The sequence below is a fragment of the Spea bombifrons genome, chromosome 11 (assembly GCF_027358695.1).
Source record: "Spea bombifrons isolate aSpeBom1 chromosome 11, aSpeBom1.2.pri, whole genome shotgun sequence".
Taxonomy (NCBI): Eukaryota; Metazoa; Chordata; class Amphibia; order Anura; family Pelobatidae; genus Spea; species Spea bombifrons.
In genome coordinates this window covers 32,675,649-32,695,318 of record NC_071097.1, presented here as the reverse complement: position 1 = coordinate 32,695,318, position 19,670 = coordinate 32,675,649, and the positions used below count along the sequence as shown (strand labels likewise).

General features: G+C 41.6%; 1 protein-coding gene across 1 annotated transcript; it reads right to left on the bottom strand.

Moving 5' to 3' along the window:
• Positions 1–5,809: 5,809 nt before the first annotated feature.
• On the bottom strand, positions 5,810–10,051 carry LOC128469124 (cytochrome P450 26A1). The gene is made up of 7 exons (XM_053450964.1): positions 9,797–10,051; positions 9,109–9,333; positions 8,419–8,703; positions 7,907–8,053; positions 7,530–7,664; positions 7,044–7,199; positions 5,810–6,407 (listed from the first exon to the last, which is right to left on the bottom strand). Exons 1-7 carry the CDS (start codon positions 9,983–9,985, stop codon positions 6,066–6,068), a joined length of 1,479 nt encoding a protein of 492 aa, XP_053306939.1. The 5' UTR covers positions 9,986–10,051; the 3' UTR covers positions 5,810–6,065.
• Between the last annotated feature and the right edge of the window lie 9,619 nt (positions 10,052–19,670).

Genomic DNA, 19,670 nt, shown 5'->3' with positions numbered 1-19,670 from the left:
ACGAGACGGGAAAGCTTTTTTTTTTTTTTTTACAGTAAGCCAAATATAATGACATTAATAAAAATGTAATTTATTTTAAGCAGGAAAAGGACATCTATATTTAGTTTTGGCATCTTTGTTTTTAATTTCTAAACAGTGATCTAGAACAGAAAATGCTCCTATGGGCTTCAATGGGCGCACTTTCCTGCCAGTGATTGGCGGCTGTGCACAGCGAAGTCTACAAGGAATTGATGGGGAGAGGAGGTGGCATGGAGCAAAAAAATACATATTATAGCACTAAATACTTTTTAAATGCATCTTTTGTGAATTTATTTGGGGTAGTAACTTTAAGTTTATTATATTCAGTACCACGGACAAGGTACCCGAGAATCCCTTGCTTACTTATTTGCTAGAAATGTCTTCTTACACAAGGGGGTGAATTAATCAACTAGGAATACTCAAGAACACAGAGTACCCCTGATAACAGACACGTTACATCTTTACAGAAATGCGATCAGTGACATTTATTTGGTAAATCACCCAAAATATCACATGACTGACAAGAATGACGCCTCCGGGTCTGCAGATAAAGGGGGTTTAGTGGAACAAAATGAGATAAATCCGGGTTTTTGTCACCGACCGACATTACTGGTTACAGTGCTGAGGGTTAACAACTTTGGGGGTTATATTACTGTATACAGCGCTGGGGGTTATATTACTGTATACAGCGGTGGGGGTTATATTACTGTATACAGCGCTGGGAGTTATCACTGTATACAGCGCTGGGGGGTTATATTACTGTATACAGCGCTGGGGGTTATATTACTGTATACAGCGCTGGGGGTTATATTACTGTATACAGCACTGGGGGTTATATTACTGTATACAGCGCTGGGGGTTATATTACTGTATACAGCCCTGGGTGTTATTACTGTATACAGCGCTGGGGGTTATATTACTGTATACAGCGCTGGGGGTTATATTACTGTATACAGCGCTGGGGGGTTATATTACTGTATACAGTGCTGGGGGGTTATATTATTGTATACAGCGCTGGGGGTTATATTACTGTATACAGCGCTGGGGGTATTACTGTATACAGTGCTGGGGGTTATTACTGTATACAGCACTGGGGGTTATTACAGTATACAGCGCTGGGGGGGTTATATTCCTGTATACAGAGCTGGGGGGTTATTACTGTATACAACGCTGGGGGTTATATTACTGTATACAGCGCTGGGGGGTTAATGTATACAGCGCTGGGGGTTATATTACTGTATACAGCTCTGGGGGTTATATTACTGTATACAGCGCTGGGGGTTATATTACTGTATACAGCGCTGGGGGTTATATTACTGTATACAGCGCTGGGGGTTATTATTGTATACAGCGCTGGGGGTTTAAGGAGAAAAATATATTTTTTCCAGTAATTCCTTGTTAAATAAATTTCTGTGATTTTAGTGGAAGGATCGGGTTTTTTTGGGTGTCCCAGGTCAGACCCTACGCTTGTAATGTTGGGATTCATGATGTAGAAGCACAAGTGTTCTGAAAATGATTTGAAGACCCTGCTCCACTTTTGTCCCCCTACAGAAAACTTTGCACGGCCAGAAGAACAGGTGCGACTTATTTAGAGCGTGGAAGACGTGGTCATTGCAGGGGTTGTTTGAATTGTTCCCTGACGATTGTGCTGCTTAACTAGGCGATGACTGCATTGATGAACTGCGAGCCAAGAACTATTACTCAAATTATCGATGTCGAAAAACAAATTCCACAGGAGTGACCTAAACCACGAATCCAAGAAAGAGTTGAATTCTCTATATTTGGTTAGAATTGCACATTTCTGTGTTATTTTGTCCTTCTGCTTTATTTTGTACCCTTTTTCTATGGAACGCCTGAGTCACATGCCATGTTCTTTTAGTAACAAGTTCCTTCTCCTGCTTGCTTTGTCTGTGTAACGAAACAGCTGAAAGGGTCTTGCTTCATTCTTCAGGTTATCATATGAGAGGTTTATTTAGAAGAAAAAAAAAGGTTTCTTCAAATGAATGTTCAACCAAAAAAACAGCATTTGCAGAGATAATAATATGTCTTCTCGGCTATATTTAGTAGATGGTTTTGGAGTCTATTCATCATGGGCTTAGTTGGCCCACTAAGGGGTTAAGTCACAGGGCTTTTCATCTCCAGGATTCAATAATGCCAAAGCATTTAATAAGGTGCACAATATGAAGTTGTGTGAAGAAAAGGTCTTGACATGGTCAAAGGCATGGTGAGGAAAGAAGAGGACCGGTCGGCCCAGAATTCCGAAGAGTGTCAACCTCTTGTCCTTCTGTTTAACGTCTATGCCGAGGCATTGTTGGTGGAATCGCCCACTTAAAGTAGCAGCTTTAGCAGAGACTGCATTAATAACATTTAACATGCGGATGACAGTATCCTGCTGCCGGCCGACAGCGTAGAAGACCTCCAAGCACTGCTAATAAAAGTCAACAGATGTAGCAATATCAAAAAAAGATCAAAAGCAGACAGAGGAACACACAAACACAGATATTTTTTGGGTATCATGAAGATAGAGCCCCGATACACAATAAAGTATCCATGGTGCTGCCTAAATGAACGGCTGGAGTGCAACCAGGTCATTAAGCTCCAAATAGAACGAGTGTGAATCACGTTGAAGTAGAAACTACTTTATATGGATAGATGTTACTATTTTCAACACTGCTGTTTAGTCTGAAGGGAACAACCTTAATCCAGAATGTAAATCCCGTGGACAAATGTTGAGGATACGGTTCTAATGAGCAAGAACACCGGAGTTCTATTTATCATCAGAGAGTGGAAATGTGAGCACTTCAGAGGTGATACGGAGGAGTGAAGGTACCAAGACCCTGTGACCGGGCAGCTGGAATACTTTATGGTTTTCAAAACTGAAAGACTAAACACCAGTGCCTTGTTCCACAAAGTGGCCTTCAAAGAAGTAATAGTTTGGGCGGCCACCAACCTCTGCCAGAAATTCCACAAAAGAAAAAATAAAAGAATTTAGTCATTTTTACATATACTGAACAGTGGAGAAGATGATTCACTGATCAAAATAAGTTGATACAATTTAAAAATATGGATCATTAACTGAGAAGGAGATGACCTATCTGACGATATACCAAACATTGCTCAGTCTGCCATATCTCTTGAAGACAAAGTGTGACTTAAAGGTTACGAACTCCGGGAACGAGACGACATTTTCACTGAATTGTTTTATATTCACTTCTACCAAAGCCACAACTACCTCTGAGTCTGCTATTCAACTGTCAGGTTCTTCCGAGGCTGGAGCCCTCATTATATGTAGAAGTTGAGGAAGATCATTCTCTATGGAGGACAGCACAGTATCATATACTTCCTATAAAACAATTGGGGAGAAAAGCAACGTTGAATAATGCAGACTGCTTTAACACTCAGGTCTCTTTAAAAAGACTCCTGCTCATCAATCATGGAACAGAAGTATGAGGCTTGGTTGATTTTTGTGAATAAATAAGTTGTTCTTCTTCAGCCAACTTGGCCAAGTTGGTGTAAGCAACTCAACTCAATAGCCGACTCCACTCTTTGTGACTAGAAAGTATAGAGAAACATTGTATCTTTCATGGATCACTATTAAGCAAACTCCTCTGTCTCTTTCTTCTTATCGGTGGGTATTTTCCGCCCCATCTTTATTAAAGTAGGTCCATCGATTAGTATTCAGCTTATTGGATGCATCTGTCTTGTTCTACATTCATATTTTCTTTGCCGACACATTAACATCAAAACTCTCACACTGTATGGGATGTCAACATTGAACCCTAAGGTCCTTTAAATGTGATGGCAGAAGATCCACTTCAATAAATGAGGATGATCTATGTCCATAGTTGAAGATCTCAGGACCTTCTCCGTTTATCCCTGGTGTCCTCTGCCTGGCCAACTTTGTCTATTAACCTGGGAATTAACCTAATACCTGTTTGGCCAACGAAAGTGAAGCAAAGTTCATGGATAATAAGCCCTGTGTTGATTGCGTAATAGTAAAGGTCCAGCTACCCTGGACGTATTTACTGATTTACCCCGAAATTGAAGATGTGTTCTTCATTTAGGATCTCGGTTTGAGGAGTTGGTTGAATAGAAATCACCCACGAGATGGATCTTTAATGGTGGCACTGGTTTTACAGAGTAAGGTTGGCCATTCATTTTTAAGTAATGCTACACTTATTAACCATGTCCCCGAAAACGCACAAAGGGGCCGAAGAGGGGAATGCGTTACTTTGAAGTGGGACATATGACATGCAGCCCGGGACCGCAAGTCATGAATCACTTTCTGTGGTTTAATCTGGAATTGATGGATCACTCGAGCTCACAGAGTATCTTTCCGTGGCTGCTCCAGCTGTGTTGAGTGACACCCAGATGTGGACGTCGCTTCGAATTAAAATCCCGCAGCCCGTCAGCATCTCATCGAGGGGTTAAGGGGTTCTTTTCTTCCCAAACTTTAGTGGCCAAAAGCTCTTATAGAAAACTTACAAAAAAACACAAGTTTTTATTAGTAATTTAATATCTTACTTTTTTTTTAAGAAAAGCTTATCGGTCATTCTTGCTAAAATAACTAAAATAAAGAAAGATATTATATTAAATAAGTGATGGATTTATAGAATTCTAAGTATTTTGTCTTTAGAACACAGAGTTTTCAGATACCGGTGATGAACAGTTTTTTTGCTTATCCCAGAGGCATTTAAGGGGTTAATATGCTCTCTTTTTTTTTCCTCCCCAACACCATAGACTCAGTTCTTAAAGAGACTCAAGTGCCTTTAGCTGGCTGAAATATTTATCAAGAAAATATAATTTACTCGCTAAATGATGATAAGCCCCGAAACACCATGCAGGGTAATGTTCAGTCTTCGCTCGGAGAATGCGTCTAAGTGGATTTAAAGCGGGACACATTTAAGCCGGGGTCACCAAAGGTTCACGGGGTCATCGCAAGGTCTTCGTATCAGTCAGGTCAGGCTTATGCGGTGTTGTTGCTGATAATATGTTGGTTTTTTGGCATCCGTTCATTTTGGTTCGAAAAATATTCTAATCCTTTCACTCTCTCTCGTGCAGAATGCATCACGCAAGGAATTTATTTGGATCGGAGTCATGAGGATGATATAATGTGAATGAGCTTCGAATTAATCCCGGAAACCGGGAGCAGTTCTTTATATCGTCCCTGTAATGCCCCCTTTATTCATCACAAAATATCAGCATCCAGGCAGGAGGCAACCACAGATTATAGCCTTCTTGGGGGGGGGGGGGCTATCAACTGGGGCTATAAGGAGTTCGCAAGCTCGGAACATAAAGGGTGGAACGGGGGTATACGTCGGGCACCACGTTAAATGTACGGGGGAAGATGGCTTGATGCGTGGGCTGTATATATGGGGTATTTGGGGGATTTGATGATCAGTACCAGACCCGACGTCTGGCAAATGCCCAGTGACCCATGGCCAGTAGCACATGACTTATAATATATATATATATAAAATTACCCACATACCCCCAGTTTGGCCCTTATCAGGATGGTCTGAGCCTTTTGGCACGGGTGTTCCGTTTCAGTTACAGAGTCAGCTTGGCGCCATCGGCCAATAAATATATATTTTAAGCAGATAAAAGTGAAAAATTGTCAATCTGGGGTTTTATTTTTGTGACCAGAGAGTGATTTTACATTTCCGTACGAAAGCGTAATATCAGCTTCAACCAGCGTCTGAGCAAGCCGTCTCCCAAGAGTCTTGAACTATAGATTTAGTATTTTACACCAAGTGTTTGTTCAATAAGCGCGGAACGCGTTGGGTAGCGGTTAAAATCGTTTAATATATGATACACGAAAAGCATATTTACAATATATACATTTTAATATTACTTTTAATCACGTAAATACCCAATAATACCAGTCCGAAGCGAGATTTAAATATAATATTTTCTACAAGAACAATGGTATTCACTTTACAAGGGAAATATTTATAAATAAAAATAAACTAAAGCACTGTACAAGTTAAATATAAAACGGAAAATGTTATAAAGTCAGATATATACTTTTTACATCTAGAAAATGCTTAGATTGCACCATTAAAGGGTCTGAAGGTGGTAGGAAGGTCATCCATGGGGTACACGATGGGACTGGTTTTCATGGCAGGAGTCCCATTTAAAAGCTCCCAGTCGCAATTTCGGCAAAGCTCGACGATGAAGATCTTCAGAAGGATTTTGGCGAACTCTTTGCCCACGCAAGTCCGGACGCCCCCGCCGAAGGGTATGAAGTTGAATCTGGAGGAGTCCTGGGGGAAAGGCGTTAGGAAGCGGTCGGGGTTGAACTCGTCTTTGTTCGGGAAGATGTCGGCTTCGTCGTGAGTGTCGGCGATGCTGTAGATGACGTTCCAGCCTTTTGGAATCTGATAGCCCTTAAGAAAGATAAATCAGAGGGTTAATATGATAGGGCTGTGGGGGGTTAGGAGCAGATCTAGAGGTCCCTTGGCTACTGGAAGTGAACTTTGAGCCTCCGTTATCTGCCGATATCTCTTGGAACAGCTGGAGGTCTAGAGGCTGGCTACCCGAAGCAGTAAAACAGTAAAAAGTCCCCTAATTAGGGGCATCACAAGCCCACTGACATGCATGAAATTGCCTGCAAATTGTCAGATGTTGTGATGCTCCTGTAAATAGGAGGACCTCGTGAACTCCCTACAGAGACGCATCAAACGCCAAGCCGAGACTTCTGCTCAAGAGGAAAAACACAATTAAAGCTCTAAAGCAAACTGCGGCCCCATAATTCTAGCCCGGCACAAGCGCGTGAAAAGCAGAAAGACAAATTACAATCATAAAACAAATACATTTGAAAAGCCCGGCCTGGCCCCCCTGGTTATCCACAGAGTTACTGGTTATTTAAGGATCAAGTGGAGGTTGGAAGAGTTTGAAAGGGATGTAGTTAACGCGTCTGGAGTCCCGGATCTGGTGGTCGACGCAACGGAATCGCCCCAGAGTTTTATTCACGGCTAATTTTATTTAAAAAAAAAATTTTAAATAAAGTGCCTTCTACTTACATTTAAAGTAAAGGTCTTGAGGGCAACTCGGAATCCCCCAGGGACCGGTGGGTTCAGCCGAAGGGTCTCTTTTAAGACGCAGTCCGTGTACTGAAGCTGTTGCAATATTTCAATGGACAAGTCTTTTCTTTCGTCGGGTTTGGTGGATAAAAGTCCCTTTAGGAGAAAATTAAAAAGTAGATGAATTGGATGTCCAAAAAAAATGTTTTTTAAGCCAAAAGTATCAATAAATGGTTAAATAGACTAATATGTATGATACACCGAATGCCAATGCTGGCAAAAAGTTCCAAAACTCTATAAACAGGTTTTTAAAATAAATCTATATTTATTATTCAGTATTCTATCTGCATGTTAACCCATTCTAAAAACTTTGTTTTGGTGCAATAATCAAGGGCTACCGATATATTGCCTATGGAGGCAGTAAGTGATAGAGTTGCCTTGGACCATAGCCGAGTAGTGATGGGAGTAGACATTCACAAAGCATACCTTTGCCTGGAGCTCCGCTCTGACTTTCTGCACAACTCCATTGTTTAGAGCAAGGAAGGTGATCAGGGAGGTGGCCGCGCTGGCCGTGGTTCCGTGGCCCCCGAACAAGAGCTCTGTTGCAGATTCTTTTAATGCCTAGGGGCAGAAAGTTACAGCATGGTTAAAATAGTTTGAAAACTGAAGAACTATAAAGAAAAGCATCTCCCACTACCGGGCAAAGGTTGTTAAGTTGAAGGTCAACATTGGTTTAGGGCAATTCTGTACAAGAGCAAGTAACTTAACCCTTTGTCAACAAATCTTAAGAGTCTAAAGAATTGTATTTTTAGAACCAAAAGTAATCTTTCGTTGCATGGTGGGATAAGACTGCTGGGATTTACCTGCAAGTCAATGGGTTCTCCCTTCCGCTGGCTGTGATCTATCAGGAGCTGGAGTGCATCTTTCCAAGATCTTTCCGGCTCCTTGTTGAGCTTCTCTTTGATGTTCTGCTCAATTTTGGCATGAATTATATTCCGAGCCCGCAGACCCTATGAGAAGGAGAAAGATATAAAAATAAATACATTGTTGACTAAGAATAAAGCCAATAACAAAAAAATGACATTTTTATTGCGGGAATCTGCCCATTTGTCTGCCAAAAAATCTACACACACAGCCCTGAGATGCTGCAGAACCTCTTTGATAAAACAACCAAAATGAAAGATTATGTAACAGATTATGCCATTTTTGCCTGGTTTTTTTTTTTAAACTCTGAAATAGATTCACTGATGCTGCAATGAATAAAAATGCAGCCTGGCAATGAAAGCGTTAAAGGTGCCCCCCCCCCCACAATATTCAGAAGCTGTCTATTAATGCCCCTTTCGGCTGGGGATTTAAGTTGCAGTTCCACACTCACCCTGTAGAGGCCGCTGAAGGGAATGTCAATGGGCAGAGAGAAGAGGTTGCGGATCATTTCCTCGAAGGCTTCTATCATGGGCTGCTCCTCGGTGTCTTCCATCTGCTGGGTCTCAAAGCCCAGCAAGACCCTCATGGCGATACGGAACATCAGGCGCTTGACAGCGGGGTAAAGGAGCACGCAGGAGCCGTCCTGCAGCCACCCGCCCATCGCGCTCCTCATCTCCTCCTCTATCACCGGCACGTAGTTTTCCATGGCTTCCCTGGAGAAGGCTTGCATGATAACCTGAGAGGAGAGAGCCGTGTATCGCATTAGCATTCTGGGGTAGGTTATGGCTCATCAGACCCCCCCTGTGCTGGGTACCCACTGGCTACCAACTCCCATCCCCCCCCCAGTCATGCATAAGGCGAGCTTTTCTTCTAAAGACTACAAAGCAGTTAAGATCAGCATGATATTTAAATGCCTTCCTAAGCTGACCAACAAGCATGATACTTGATACCGATATATAGCACGGATCTGAGAAGATCGATCAAATACATGATAAAAAGCAACAAGTAATCCGCTGAGACTGACCGAGGGATGGCGCTATCACCCCGCCGATCGAGATACTCCAGGGGGGTGCCCTTTAACTAGAAGTCAGCCCAAGTTAAAGAGCATTTAAAGCCCAGGAGGCAGCTGGGGGGTCCTTACCTTTTTCATCTCCTTGTGCTGGGAGTTATGGAGGTTGGACAGACACCTGGACCCGAGGATAGTGCGGACAGACGCCGGCCACTGGACAGACACCAGTTTGTGTTCTCCAAGGAGGATCTGTCGGACATTATCAGCCCCCATTACCCTCACTGTGGGGGTCCCGAACAGATGGGTCTTATAGATGCGTCCATAAGTTCTGCGCTTGGCCTGGAGAAACTTTTTTCTCTAAAAAAAATAAAAAAATAAAAAAGTTACATATTAAAAGAAAGTTAAATAAAATACAACAACAAATGCAACACTCCAAGGCAGCGCAAATAAGCCTTGTTAAATGGATACAATGTTAATAGCAGAAAGTTTTGTTTCCAAACTTTCGAAAGTTACTTAGATGTTTCTATGTAGGGAACTTTAGGTATCACAGCGCCGATTCCGGCATTTTAGGGCTTTTAATTACTAAAATTGGCTCCATGGTCGGGCGCAATGCTTTAAAACCCCAAACCGTGTGCGTAAAAACGCAATCATCTTACACGAAGCTGAACTTTAAGGGGGGAATCTGTTAGATGAAGAGAGAAATCCCAACAGATCTCACCCACCGCAGCGAAAGAAGCCACACAAGAGGCTAGCTCGGGTCCTTGGATCTATCCCTAAACCCACAGAAATCCCAGGAGTGGATAAGATGGGGGGTACGTACTTGTAGGACCATTTGAAGAGTCTCTCCGAAGAATGGAAGCCCCATGGTTCCAGGGGGTAGAGGGGCTCCACACGTTGTGTCCCTCTGGCTCACACAGTAAAGGTCCCATAACTTGACAGCAGTGAGAAAGAGGAGGACTGGGAGCAACAGGGTGCACAGAGCACTAATGAGCAGTGTATAGAGATCCATCAGCAGCCTATCCTGCACCTGGAGCACGAAACCCTAAATAGTCATCCTGTCCCCATGTCAGCCCTTTATATACCTCCACCAGGTCTGCCCCCTTTTTTTTTTCTCTACCTTGGTCAGATAAATTAGTTCACACAAAGTTCATCTTTAATTGCAGAATGTAGCATCCCTCTAGGGCCCCTCCCACCAGGACAATTCTGCCCAAAATCTTTAACCATTTGGATTCTTTTACCACCTCCAGCGAGCTCCAGACAATCAGTGGATTTTCCTTTGAAAAGGTGTTAATTTTCCAGGGCACTTTGCAGCTTAGCTCCCCCAGAGCCATGCAACTCAATGGAGCATTTAATAGAAAGGCGTGTACTATTTACCTTAAGACTGCATTCAGGACCCTCGACTTAATCCCCCCTAAAGAAAAAAGCCAGCAGTAGATCCGAATACCTCACTGTGCGAAGCACTGGGATCTCTTTATCTTGATTTGGGGGTTTCATCATTAATGGTATTTTTACATTTTTCCAACTTTTTTTCTGCGGGAAACAAAAAAACTATAAACATACAATAACACACACACACACATATATATGGAGTTTGAAGACAAAAAATGTGGATAATGGAGGGGAAGTTGTAATTATATATATATTGCAACTTCCCCTCCATTATCCACATTATTTGTCTTCAAACTCCATTTAGTCTGGTTTCCAGGTGACCCAACGGTCACAGAAAGGGTTAAACGCACCCTGCTGTCCTCTTTAACCCCGTGAGTGCCAAAAGTTGGCTAACAAATTGCCAATAGGTGCTTGCCTCTCCCCCTCTCTGCTATGGCAGGCAAGGGGTTAAAATCCTCAAGTACGACTATAACTATATATATACGGAACATCATTGTTTATAAACGTGAAACATTATTGTTTATAAACATTCAATTTGAGAGGAAGCCTGGCCAGTGATGCCCAGCAGAGGGTTAAAAAGTGTATATTGGGGGCAAAGGAAGTGGTGGGGGTGCAGATGAGTGCCTAGCAGTAAGCAGCCCCCCCTGGTGCTGTCCTTATCCTCAGTAATGTCTGGTGATTGCACTTTTCCAATATGAAACATAATGAGGTGCTTAGATGAGGACCCATCAAACACTTTCTTCAATAGGCATTCCTGTCTTATAAAATTAGCTCTTGTCCTGCATTTCACCCCTGGACTCAGATTGTATTTACGTTCAGGGTCCGGGGAGGAATAAGTATGGAACAGAAGTTAAATTCTTAAACTTATGATGCAGTGCTAATGGCTGGTTCAAACTCAGGTCAGCAAGGGAAAGCAAGGTTATATCAAAAGGTAAACACCCAGGCTTTATTGCCACCCACAGCTTTTTATAGGAAATAAAATAGCTCCCATCAAGACTGTAAGAGTCCTTCCACAGAATATACAGAATGGATATCGCTGGAGAGGCCATTGCAGATGGAGTTAATTGTTACATAATAAAGCTCTTCTGCAAATATGGGGCAAATCTCTCAAATATCACACCTGGTGAGAAATGTGGGCTCAGGATAATGGCAAAGGGACCTTTACTTCTTTCAATGCCATGGTAATGGGCAGAAAGGCAGTCAAAAGGGTTAAATAATTGTATGTAATCTTATAATTATGTGATGTTCGCTTGGATTCCAGTTAAAGGTGATGTTCCACTTAAATATTCTAAAGTTCCCCTTTAATGCTGTATAGCATGTTAAGCAAATAAATGAGCAGATCTGTCATTTTCTTATTTCATCTAAATGTTTAATATTAAAAAAAGACTTTTTTGAAGCACTTTTCGGTTTATTTGGCAGCACATCGTCAGTGCATGTTTGTGTGTCATGGGGCAATGAATAGCTGCTTGAAAATAAATCTATGAATGAAGCAACATTTTACTGGAGTGAATGATTCCTGGGATTGGTGATGCAAAGAATATTCCCCCATCCAGCATTTAGTTATAAAAGTGTCTAATCCTACAGACTAAGTGGAACTGCACCTTAAAGTTGAAGCCATGGGGTTAAAAGGACAGAAGATTATTACATAGAAGCAGCTTTTTTTTGTTCCCCAGCTAGAAATACCTGCAGGATGAGTTCTGATCCAGCAGGAGGACAGAAGAACTTGTGTGTCAGTTGATATATTGCTGAGCATGCCAGGAATGTGTTAAGGAATATTTCAGATGTCCTGCTCAAGAAGACTATCTTATGCATTGAAGTTTCCAGATAAAGCTGGATGTGTGCAGCAGAAGTCCTCTTATCTATTATTATAAGAATTGTTGGTAAATGAGGCTAAATGGCTTTGCTGAGAGGGCTCATGGAATGGTCTTCCAGTTGTGTTGAGGAATTTAATGCCCTGCCATTAACCTGACATGGACAGCCAATTCTCCTCCCAGTGACTGGGGTTGGATTTATAGGAGTCAGCTTCAAGGGAAAAATACCAGCGGAGGCTGGAACTCTCACCCCATCTCTACATTGCCCTCCAAACAGCAGTGAAACTGATCAGTGATCAAAGTGCCATTGGTCATAAAACTCAATGATCCACCTGCAATTTGGTGTGTGAAGCTAAACTCTTTGTTCTAAACGTCAGTCCTTGCTGGGCTGCAACACCCAGTATTGCTATCCAAGTCTTGGTCCAAAAACCAGGTGAAAAGCAAAGAGCTATGAAACTCCCATGACTCTCAGCTTTGCCCACAAATAAAGGATCTGTCCACCCTGGTATCTCTTTGCCAAAAAAAATTCTTGCAGCCAAATATCTACAGCAAGGTCAGGAGAAAAGAAGTCCAAGACTGGACCATCGTCAGTCAACCCAATTCCCTGGTCTGCAAATTGGGTCTGCAGCTACCAAACCAAAGCAACAACAACAAAAAAACTGGCTGAGGGTGCAAGGAGTTGTTGGCCCCACTTGAAGAGCACAAACCTTAAGCTCCTGCTGCCCCAGGGGGTAAAAATAAGGCACATGCAGCCCAGTGGTGTAATTTGGAGCTCAGACCTCCTGCAGATGTTTGATGAAAGAAGCCATTTAATAAAGTCCAGGGGTAAGCGGGTTTAGCCATTCCTGCCCTACCTGGGAAAACCTCGATGACATTGTTATGAAAATCTTGCCCTGGATTTGGCACCAAGTTGGGCTAATGCCTATTTACATACCCCGCTGCAGCAACACCTGGGACAATGATCTCGATGGACTTCTCGAAAGTCTATTTGAATACATATTGAGTCAGGATAATGTTATTATGAGCTTCAAGTGTAACCGAAAGGTCATGTTTTGGGGAAAACAAACCAGCCCCCTATTAACATAAAGTTTGGTCTCATATATAGGGGCAGTCGCCGTCCGCGGCCCAAAAATCTCTGCTTTACAAAAGGGGCCAAACCAAGATAGAATTCGTTTCTATTTTTCACCAATTAGGCTACCTTGAACCTGCCAATTCAATATGCAACATTCCTGGCCCTCATGGGGTTAATCACGTTGCTTTAAATCACCATGGGGTCTCTTGGGTAACCTGCCCCACAAATAACCCCATGATGACAAATTGAACCTCTTGGAATCTTATACTGTTTTGAAAGGGACAATGTTTTCTTTTTTTTTGTTTTTGTTATTGTTTGGTTTTGTATTATTTTTATACTGAAATTATTTAAAGAAACATTAAAGCTCTACCACTTCTGCTGAGAAGCTGTTCCACTGATCCACCACCCTCTCATACTACATCTATTGTAAACAATGTCATATGTACATCTAATGTTAAATAATACAATAAAGTCATTATAGAAAAGAAATATAGTCTTTTTTTTGAAGTTAACTAAGTTTTTTGAAGTTAACCTGTATCTGCGTCTTACAACTGAAAACATGGATTAAACCCCATTGTACAGTTTCTGTTTGGCGGGGGAAGTTATTAAGTGGCCATAGATCATCAAAGGTACCCATGGCTGCCCCCAGGTAAATGGGGGTACCTTTAGCGTTGGTGCTGATCGCTGCAATCAGTTTGGCTGGCTGAGTGTGATGTGAATGAGATTTTTCAGCCTGTTGGAGTGGCCTGAAAATCTCATTAATTAGAAATTTCCTGTTAAACACCCCAAATTTAATTACCCCAATCAGCTCCTGGATAACAAGGCTCCATCTAACCATAGCGGGATATAGAAACATGGCTTTTGATGGCTGATAAGGACCATTCGGCCCATTTTATCTGCTGAGGATACTCTTAATCAGTCGTTGGTCTGCCTGTTTAAATTCCCTCGCTGTATTTAACTCTACCACTTCTGCTGGGAGGCTGTTCCATTTGCAGTGCATCTCTTATAACTCACCAGCTATATTATATGTCAAGCCGAGCGTCTGTCAACCGGCTAAAGAGGCCTAATGGCATAGAGTGTAATAAAATAACAGAAATCGAGTGTCCTGGAGAAATAGGTAAACAATACGGTCATTAACACTTTAGCAAGAAACAAACACTACTTCTTTATTGTCACAAGAGATTATGGGCAGAAGGAATTTGTCTTTATCCCGGTGTAGGCAGCACAATGCATCGGCGGAACAAGGTGAAATTGGCTTAGGTCGGACTCGGCAGCCCATTATTCCAAAGCCGGGCTTTTCTAATTAACATTCCTCACTAGGAGATGACTTTCAAAGAGTTAATTTGCGTCACAGGGGACCGTAGATTAAAAAGTGGGATTTAAAGAAAAAAATATATATATTAAAAAGACAAAAAAAAACAATTGTGCAAAATTTGTGTTATGACATCATCAGGTGGAACCAGCAACTTTAACAATTTAAGGGGAAGAGGGCAGCTTAAAACTATATAAAAACTTTTAAAGCCATATAGAGCCCGGTGGGGTTGAGTTTTATATTTATTGACCCAAACTGGGGCCACAGTCCTAAACAGATCAGTGAGACTAACGCATAAAAGGGAGTCCGGGAAGGAAGACTTGGGAGCTTGCGCTCTAATCCTCACCTAGCCAATATACATTACATACATTGAATTTATTTCTATAGCGCCAGCAGATTCCATAGCGGTGTTACAGTAATGGACGGTGGAATTATTTAACCCTTATAATAACATTAACACATGCTAAGAAGGAGGAGGATACCCTGCCCTTAGGAGCTTACAATCTATGAATATAAGTATGATCTTTACTTGTGGGGGCCGTCACAGACCCCATGACTGGGTCTGGGGTCAGAATCTGCATTTAGAACCCAGGCCAAGTAAAGTGGATTTGGTTAGGGTCTTCCAGTGATGGGAAAAATCTGCCCCATTAAACGCCGTTGTAGGATTAAGGGGTTAAAGGAGGCAGGAAGAGTGTGGGGGTGAGGATTAGGGCCATACTCACAATGTGAATTATAGTCATATATACTGTGTTCCATCTCTCTACAGGGCTGCATCCTGCATGACCCGGGGTGACCAACCTGGGGTAAAATAAAGCAGCTGCTGCAGAACCTCTTCTTAGTTAATTCAGCAGAATAGAGTATTGGGGCATTCGGTTGATATTCATTTCCTTTAAAGCCATTCCTTAATTTCGGGATAATTCGTTGATCGTTGGATGTAAATTTTACTGGCATACATTGGAAATGGTTCATGTCATTCTTTGTTTGGGGTAACTGTGTTTATACCCCACTGATCCCTGTGTATTGGGGCATTAATGTGGAAGCGGGCGATAAAGATATGTTAAGGTCTTACTGTTCCTGGTAACACAACATTCAGGTAACAGACTGCTAATCGCTTGCTGAATGTGACGCGGTAAATGCAAGTTACCCCAAAGCTGGTATAGGCTAAAGGCCGGGTTTAGTTAATCGACCCCTAGGTCAGGGCCAGTGTTTTTAAATGCCTGGGCCAGACATGGACAATCCATGACAAATGGGAGAATGGCATTCCATGCAGTGTTTCCCAAATCCTCACTTATTTTCAATAAGGCTATCTAACTCCCATCAACCACAGCTAACAATGGGTTATGCAATGCACATTGACAAAAAAAAAACCTAGGGGTTTTGGGGGAATAGCCTCCATAAAAACACAACGTGCCCCTTCCAGCTAATCTTCAGTGTGAATGTGTGTGTAACCCGCAGAGCTTGAAGCTATGTTTTTAACCTATTCAGTGCCAGCTCCTGTTTTGATTATGGAGTAATATGACATAATAGTTCTTGACTGTGTGCGCATGGTGGTTCACACCCCCTCTGACGTCACACCCTGAGCTGGGTGAAGGTTCCATGGAATGGCCAGGTTCTGGGAGGGGTGTGTGTATGTATAAGTGTGTGTATAAGTGTATGTATAAGTGTGTGTGCATGTGTGTGTGAGATCAGTGTTCTGTCTGCAGCTTGTCATTTAGCCTGGGACACAAACAGTGACATTCTGACCCCAGGCAGCTCTCCCATTCCCAGGAGGTGACCTGCTTGTGACCTACTACCAGGGACCATGACATCTGAATGAACCCTGGCAAGCCAGCTCTCCAAGTTCACTGCTCATCAAATAACAAGATAGGGTGGTCTGAGCAGCCATAATGAGTGCAGGAAAGCCTTACTATCCCCTGGCAGGCACTTCTTTTTACAGTCTTCAGTAAGAAAAGAAAATAGATCACATGCTAAGAAATGAAAGAGATAATTAAAGGCATCTTGGAATGAGGTCAAAAAATTAACCCCCCTTTTTTCCCTGGCTTGATACAATTAAGAAAATTAATTGCTGGTAGCAATTAGTTCAATTCTCTGGCAATATGCAAATCTACACTGGGAAGCAGTCCTTTCAAAGGGGCTGCGCTGAAACAAAGCAAGCCATTCATAACCCTGCTTTGGGGTGAATTTTAACAAATTTGGGGAAAAAATGATGCTGTAATGTAAGAAAACAAAGTGGCTAAGTAATGTGATGACGTCATTTTGTTGGGACTGGAAAAGTCAGTTTTTTTTGCATTGCAAACCTCTGGCAGGCAAGGTTAATTGTAAGAACTTAACCCTTTGTAGTGAAGGATCGAGCACCCCCCCCCTATTTGGCAACCAGAGGGTTAAAACAAAAAAAAAAAGATAACAAAAGGGACAGAAGCCTTTAGGGGCTGTGCTAATTTAGGTTAGTCATTGAAGCCTGCCCCCACCGCCTACTGATTTTACCCTGGGATGACCACAAAGATTCACCTTATAGACAAGGTCAGGGGGCAGAAGCTCCTGGTTCATAGAAGGGTCAAACTGCCAATAACTATTAACCTAGTTTGGCTGCAATCTCTTCCAGACACCCCCTCCCTCTCCTTCATTATCATGTGGAACCTGGGATGACACGATCTGAGACAATTTCAATACAAACACAATCCAGAGACAACTTTTAGTGCTCCCAGCTGCTGGGGAATCCTTTAGATGGCTGAGTATGATGGGAGCTGGAGTCCATAGAAACTGGATGTACCAAAAGAGTCAATTCCCCCCCCTACAAGTGTATTTTTATTTACTATCCAGAAACAACCTTTAGATGGATGAGATTGATGGGAGTGGGAATCCATGTCTGCTGGAGGTTTCCAAAGAGTTAATTCTGCGCCATAATTGTATTTTTCTTTTTACCATGCAGAGATGTTTTTTTGTAATAGGGGAGAGCAAAGTGAATGAGAAGCCCATGGTGGGTTGGAGGTTTTGCTGTTAATGTTGCAATTACTGGAAAAGAAACATTTAAAACACAGACTTTCTTGTTTGGGCAAAGAAGAAACAGTGTATCAAGCACACATTCTACCAGCAATCTGTACCAAGGAAAACAATGGGTTAAATGGAAAAATAACATTGTTATATTCACTTTATTTAAAAAAAGTTTTTTTTACCCTATAAAAAGCTGAGACAATATTCATTTACATTATAAGTAAATGTCAACTACTCCCAGTATCTGAACTACCAAACAGCATTCAGCCAATGGGAGCTGGAATACTCACCCCATTCTCAACTCTTATTGGCCAGACAAGGTTCTAATTTGGAACATTTACATACAAACATAGAACATTAGAATTGTGAATAGGTGTGCATTAGAATATGACAACTTTTAATTCATGTGTTTACAAAATATGTTTATTGAGAGGGTGGTAGATAAAGAGAACAGCCTCCCAGCAGGAGAGGAATCTTATCTGCTTTTCATGGAAGTTTAAAGGACCTTATAATTGCATTGGACTAGTAAATTGGCTTTTAAGCTTCTGCAAATAGGAAGATTAAAGTACAGATGTGTGCAGGCTGCTGAGAGGAGGAAAAATAACTAAAGAACTAGCGGTATATTTAATAGGATTAATAAAAATGCTCAATATGCATTGCAATGTATTACGTCATGCGTTTAGACCAGGGGCTCGCTCTGATGTATGTTGAGTTTGGGAGCTGAAGAGCTTTCTAGGGGCCAGGCTGGTTTAAGTGCTAAGCAGGAGGTAAATCCATAGGGTTCTAGATCATATATTGAAAGCTGGAGGCCACCAGAAACATATTATTTGGAGGCCTCCTAGGATCTGCTAACCAATTAGAGGCTGGTTTAACGCGTTCTGATGAATACTTATTTTCAGGTATATGTCAGTGTTTTGGATACTATTATAAAAAAAAAGAGAGTTGCACAATTTACAATAATTAATTAATAACTAATTGTTCTGAGTAAGATGAATGCATTTGGGGTCACAGCTGGTATAGACCTTGTAATGGTCTGGAACATTGGTAAAAAAGAGTGGATCATCCCCCAAAATAAAATGCCTCATTGTATTTCATTGACATCATTGAAACGAGAGTAAGCTCAGGCATAGAATTATTGGATCCGTTGAGCTCTCTTGGCCCTGGTTATGAACTCAACATAGTCATTTAGGTTGAAATTTAGGTCCATCAAGTTCAACCTCACTGACGATCCAGACTCAACAGCTCAAACTCAACATGATCCACTGGAAGTGTGGACTCTTTTGAGTTCAATATGAAGTCTATGGAGAGCTTCAGGACCAATGTCTAATGCCACTGAGTTCCCACTGAGACAAGCTTTATAACCCAAATAAATCCAGTACCAACCAACTCAACTGAGCTCAGCAACTTGGCCAACTTGGATTGGATGAGTGATATCCATGAAACTTAACTTTGCAACCACCAAGGGCCACCGCATTCCCCATGACAGGGTCTAAAGTGTATCTTGCCTTGTTTGAAGAGATTCTTTGGGGGTAAGTGGATGGGGCATAATCTTAACCCCGCCTACATTGGGCCATGCTATAATTTGTTGACCAATAGAAAACCCTTTTACCAAGCCCCACCCATTGTTCTTCTTGCCCCACCCGTTTCCCACCAGCATCCCACCCATGTTGTTCTATCTTATTTTTTTCAGGGTGCGGAGGAATTCCAATAAACATTTGACATTGTTGACCAAGTTGAAACTGATCCTGTGCGTTTTATTGCAACAAACTTAAAACGAATCAAATCCGGTAAAGAATCAAAAATTCGTGGCTCGTCCCATTCACTGAACCGTCATTTATTTAAATATTTTTTATATCCATTTTGACATTTTTTAAGGCAAGTTCTGTACATTACAACTTCAACCCCTAAGCATAAATCTTTATTATTATTATGTTAGTGTTTATTATGCAGTTAAATCTTACATTGCAAATAAACCATGCACAAAGATAAAATATCTGTATTATAATTCAGTATTGTTCATCATTTGTAATGAATCTTGACAAATAATTATTACATTATAAATAGTATAACCTCTTCTTCTTTTTGTTTTTTGTTTTTTTTTTTAGGGTAATTTTTTTAT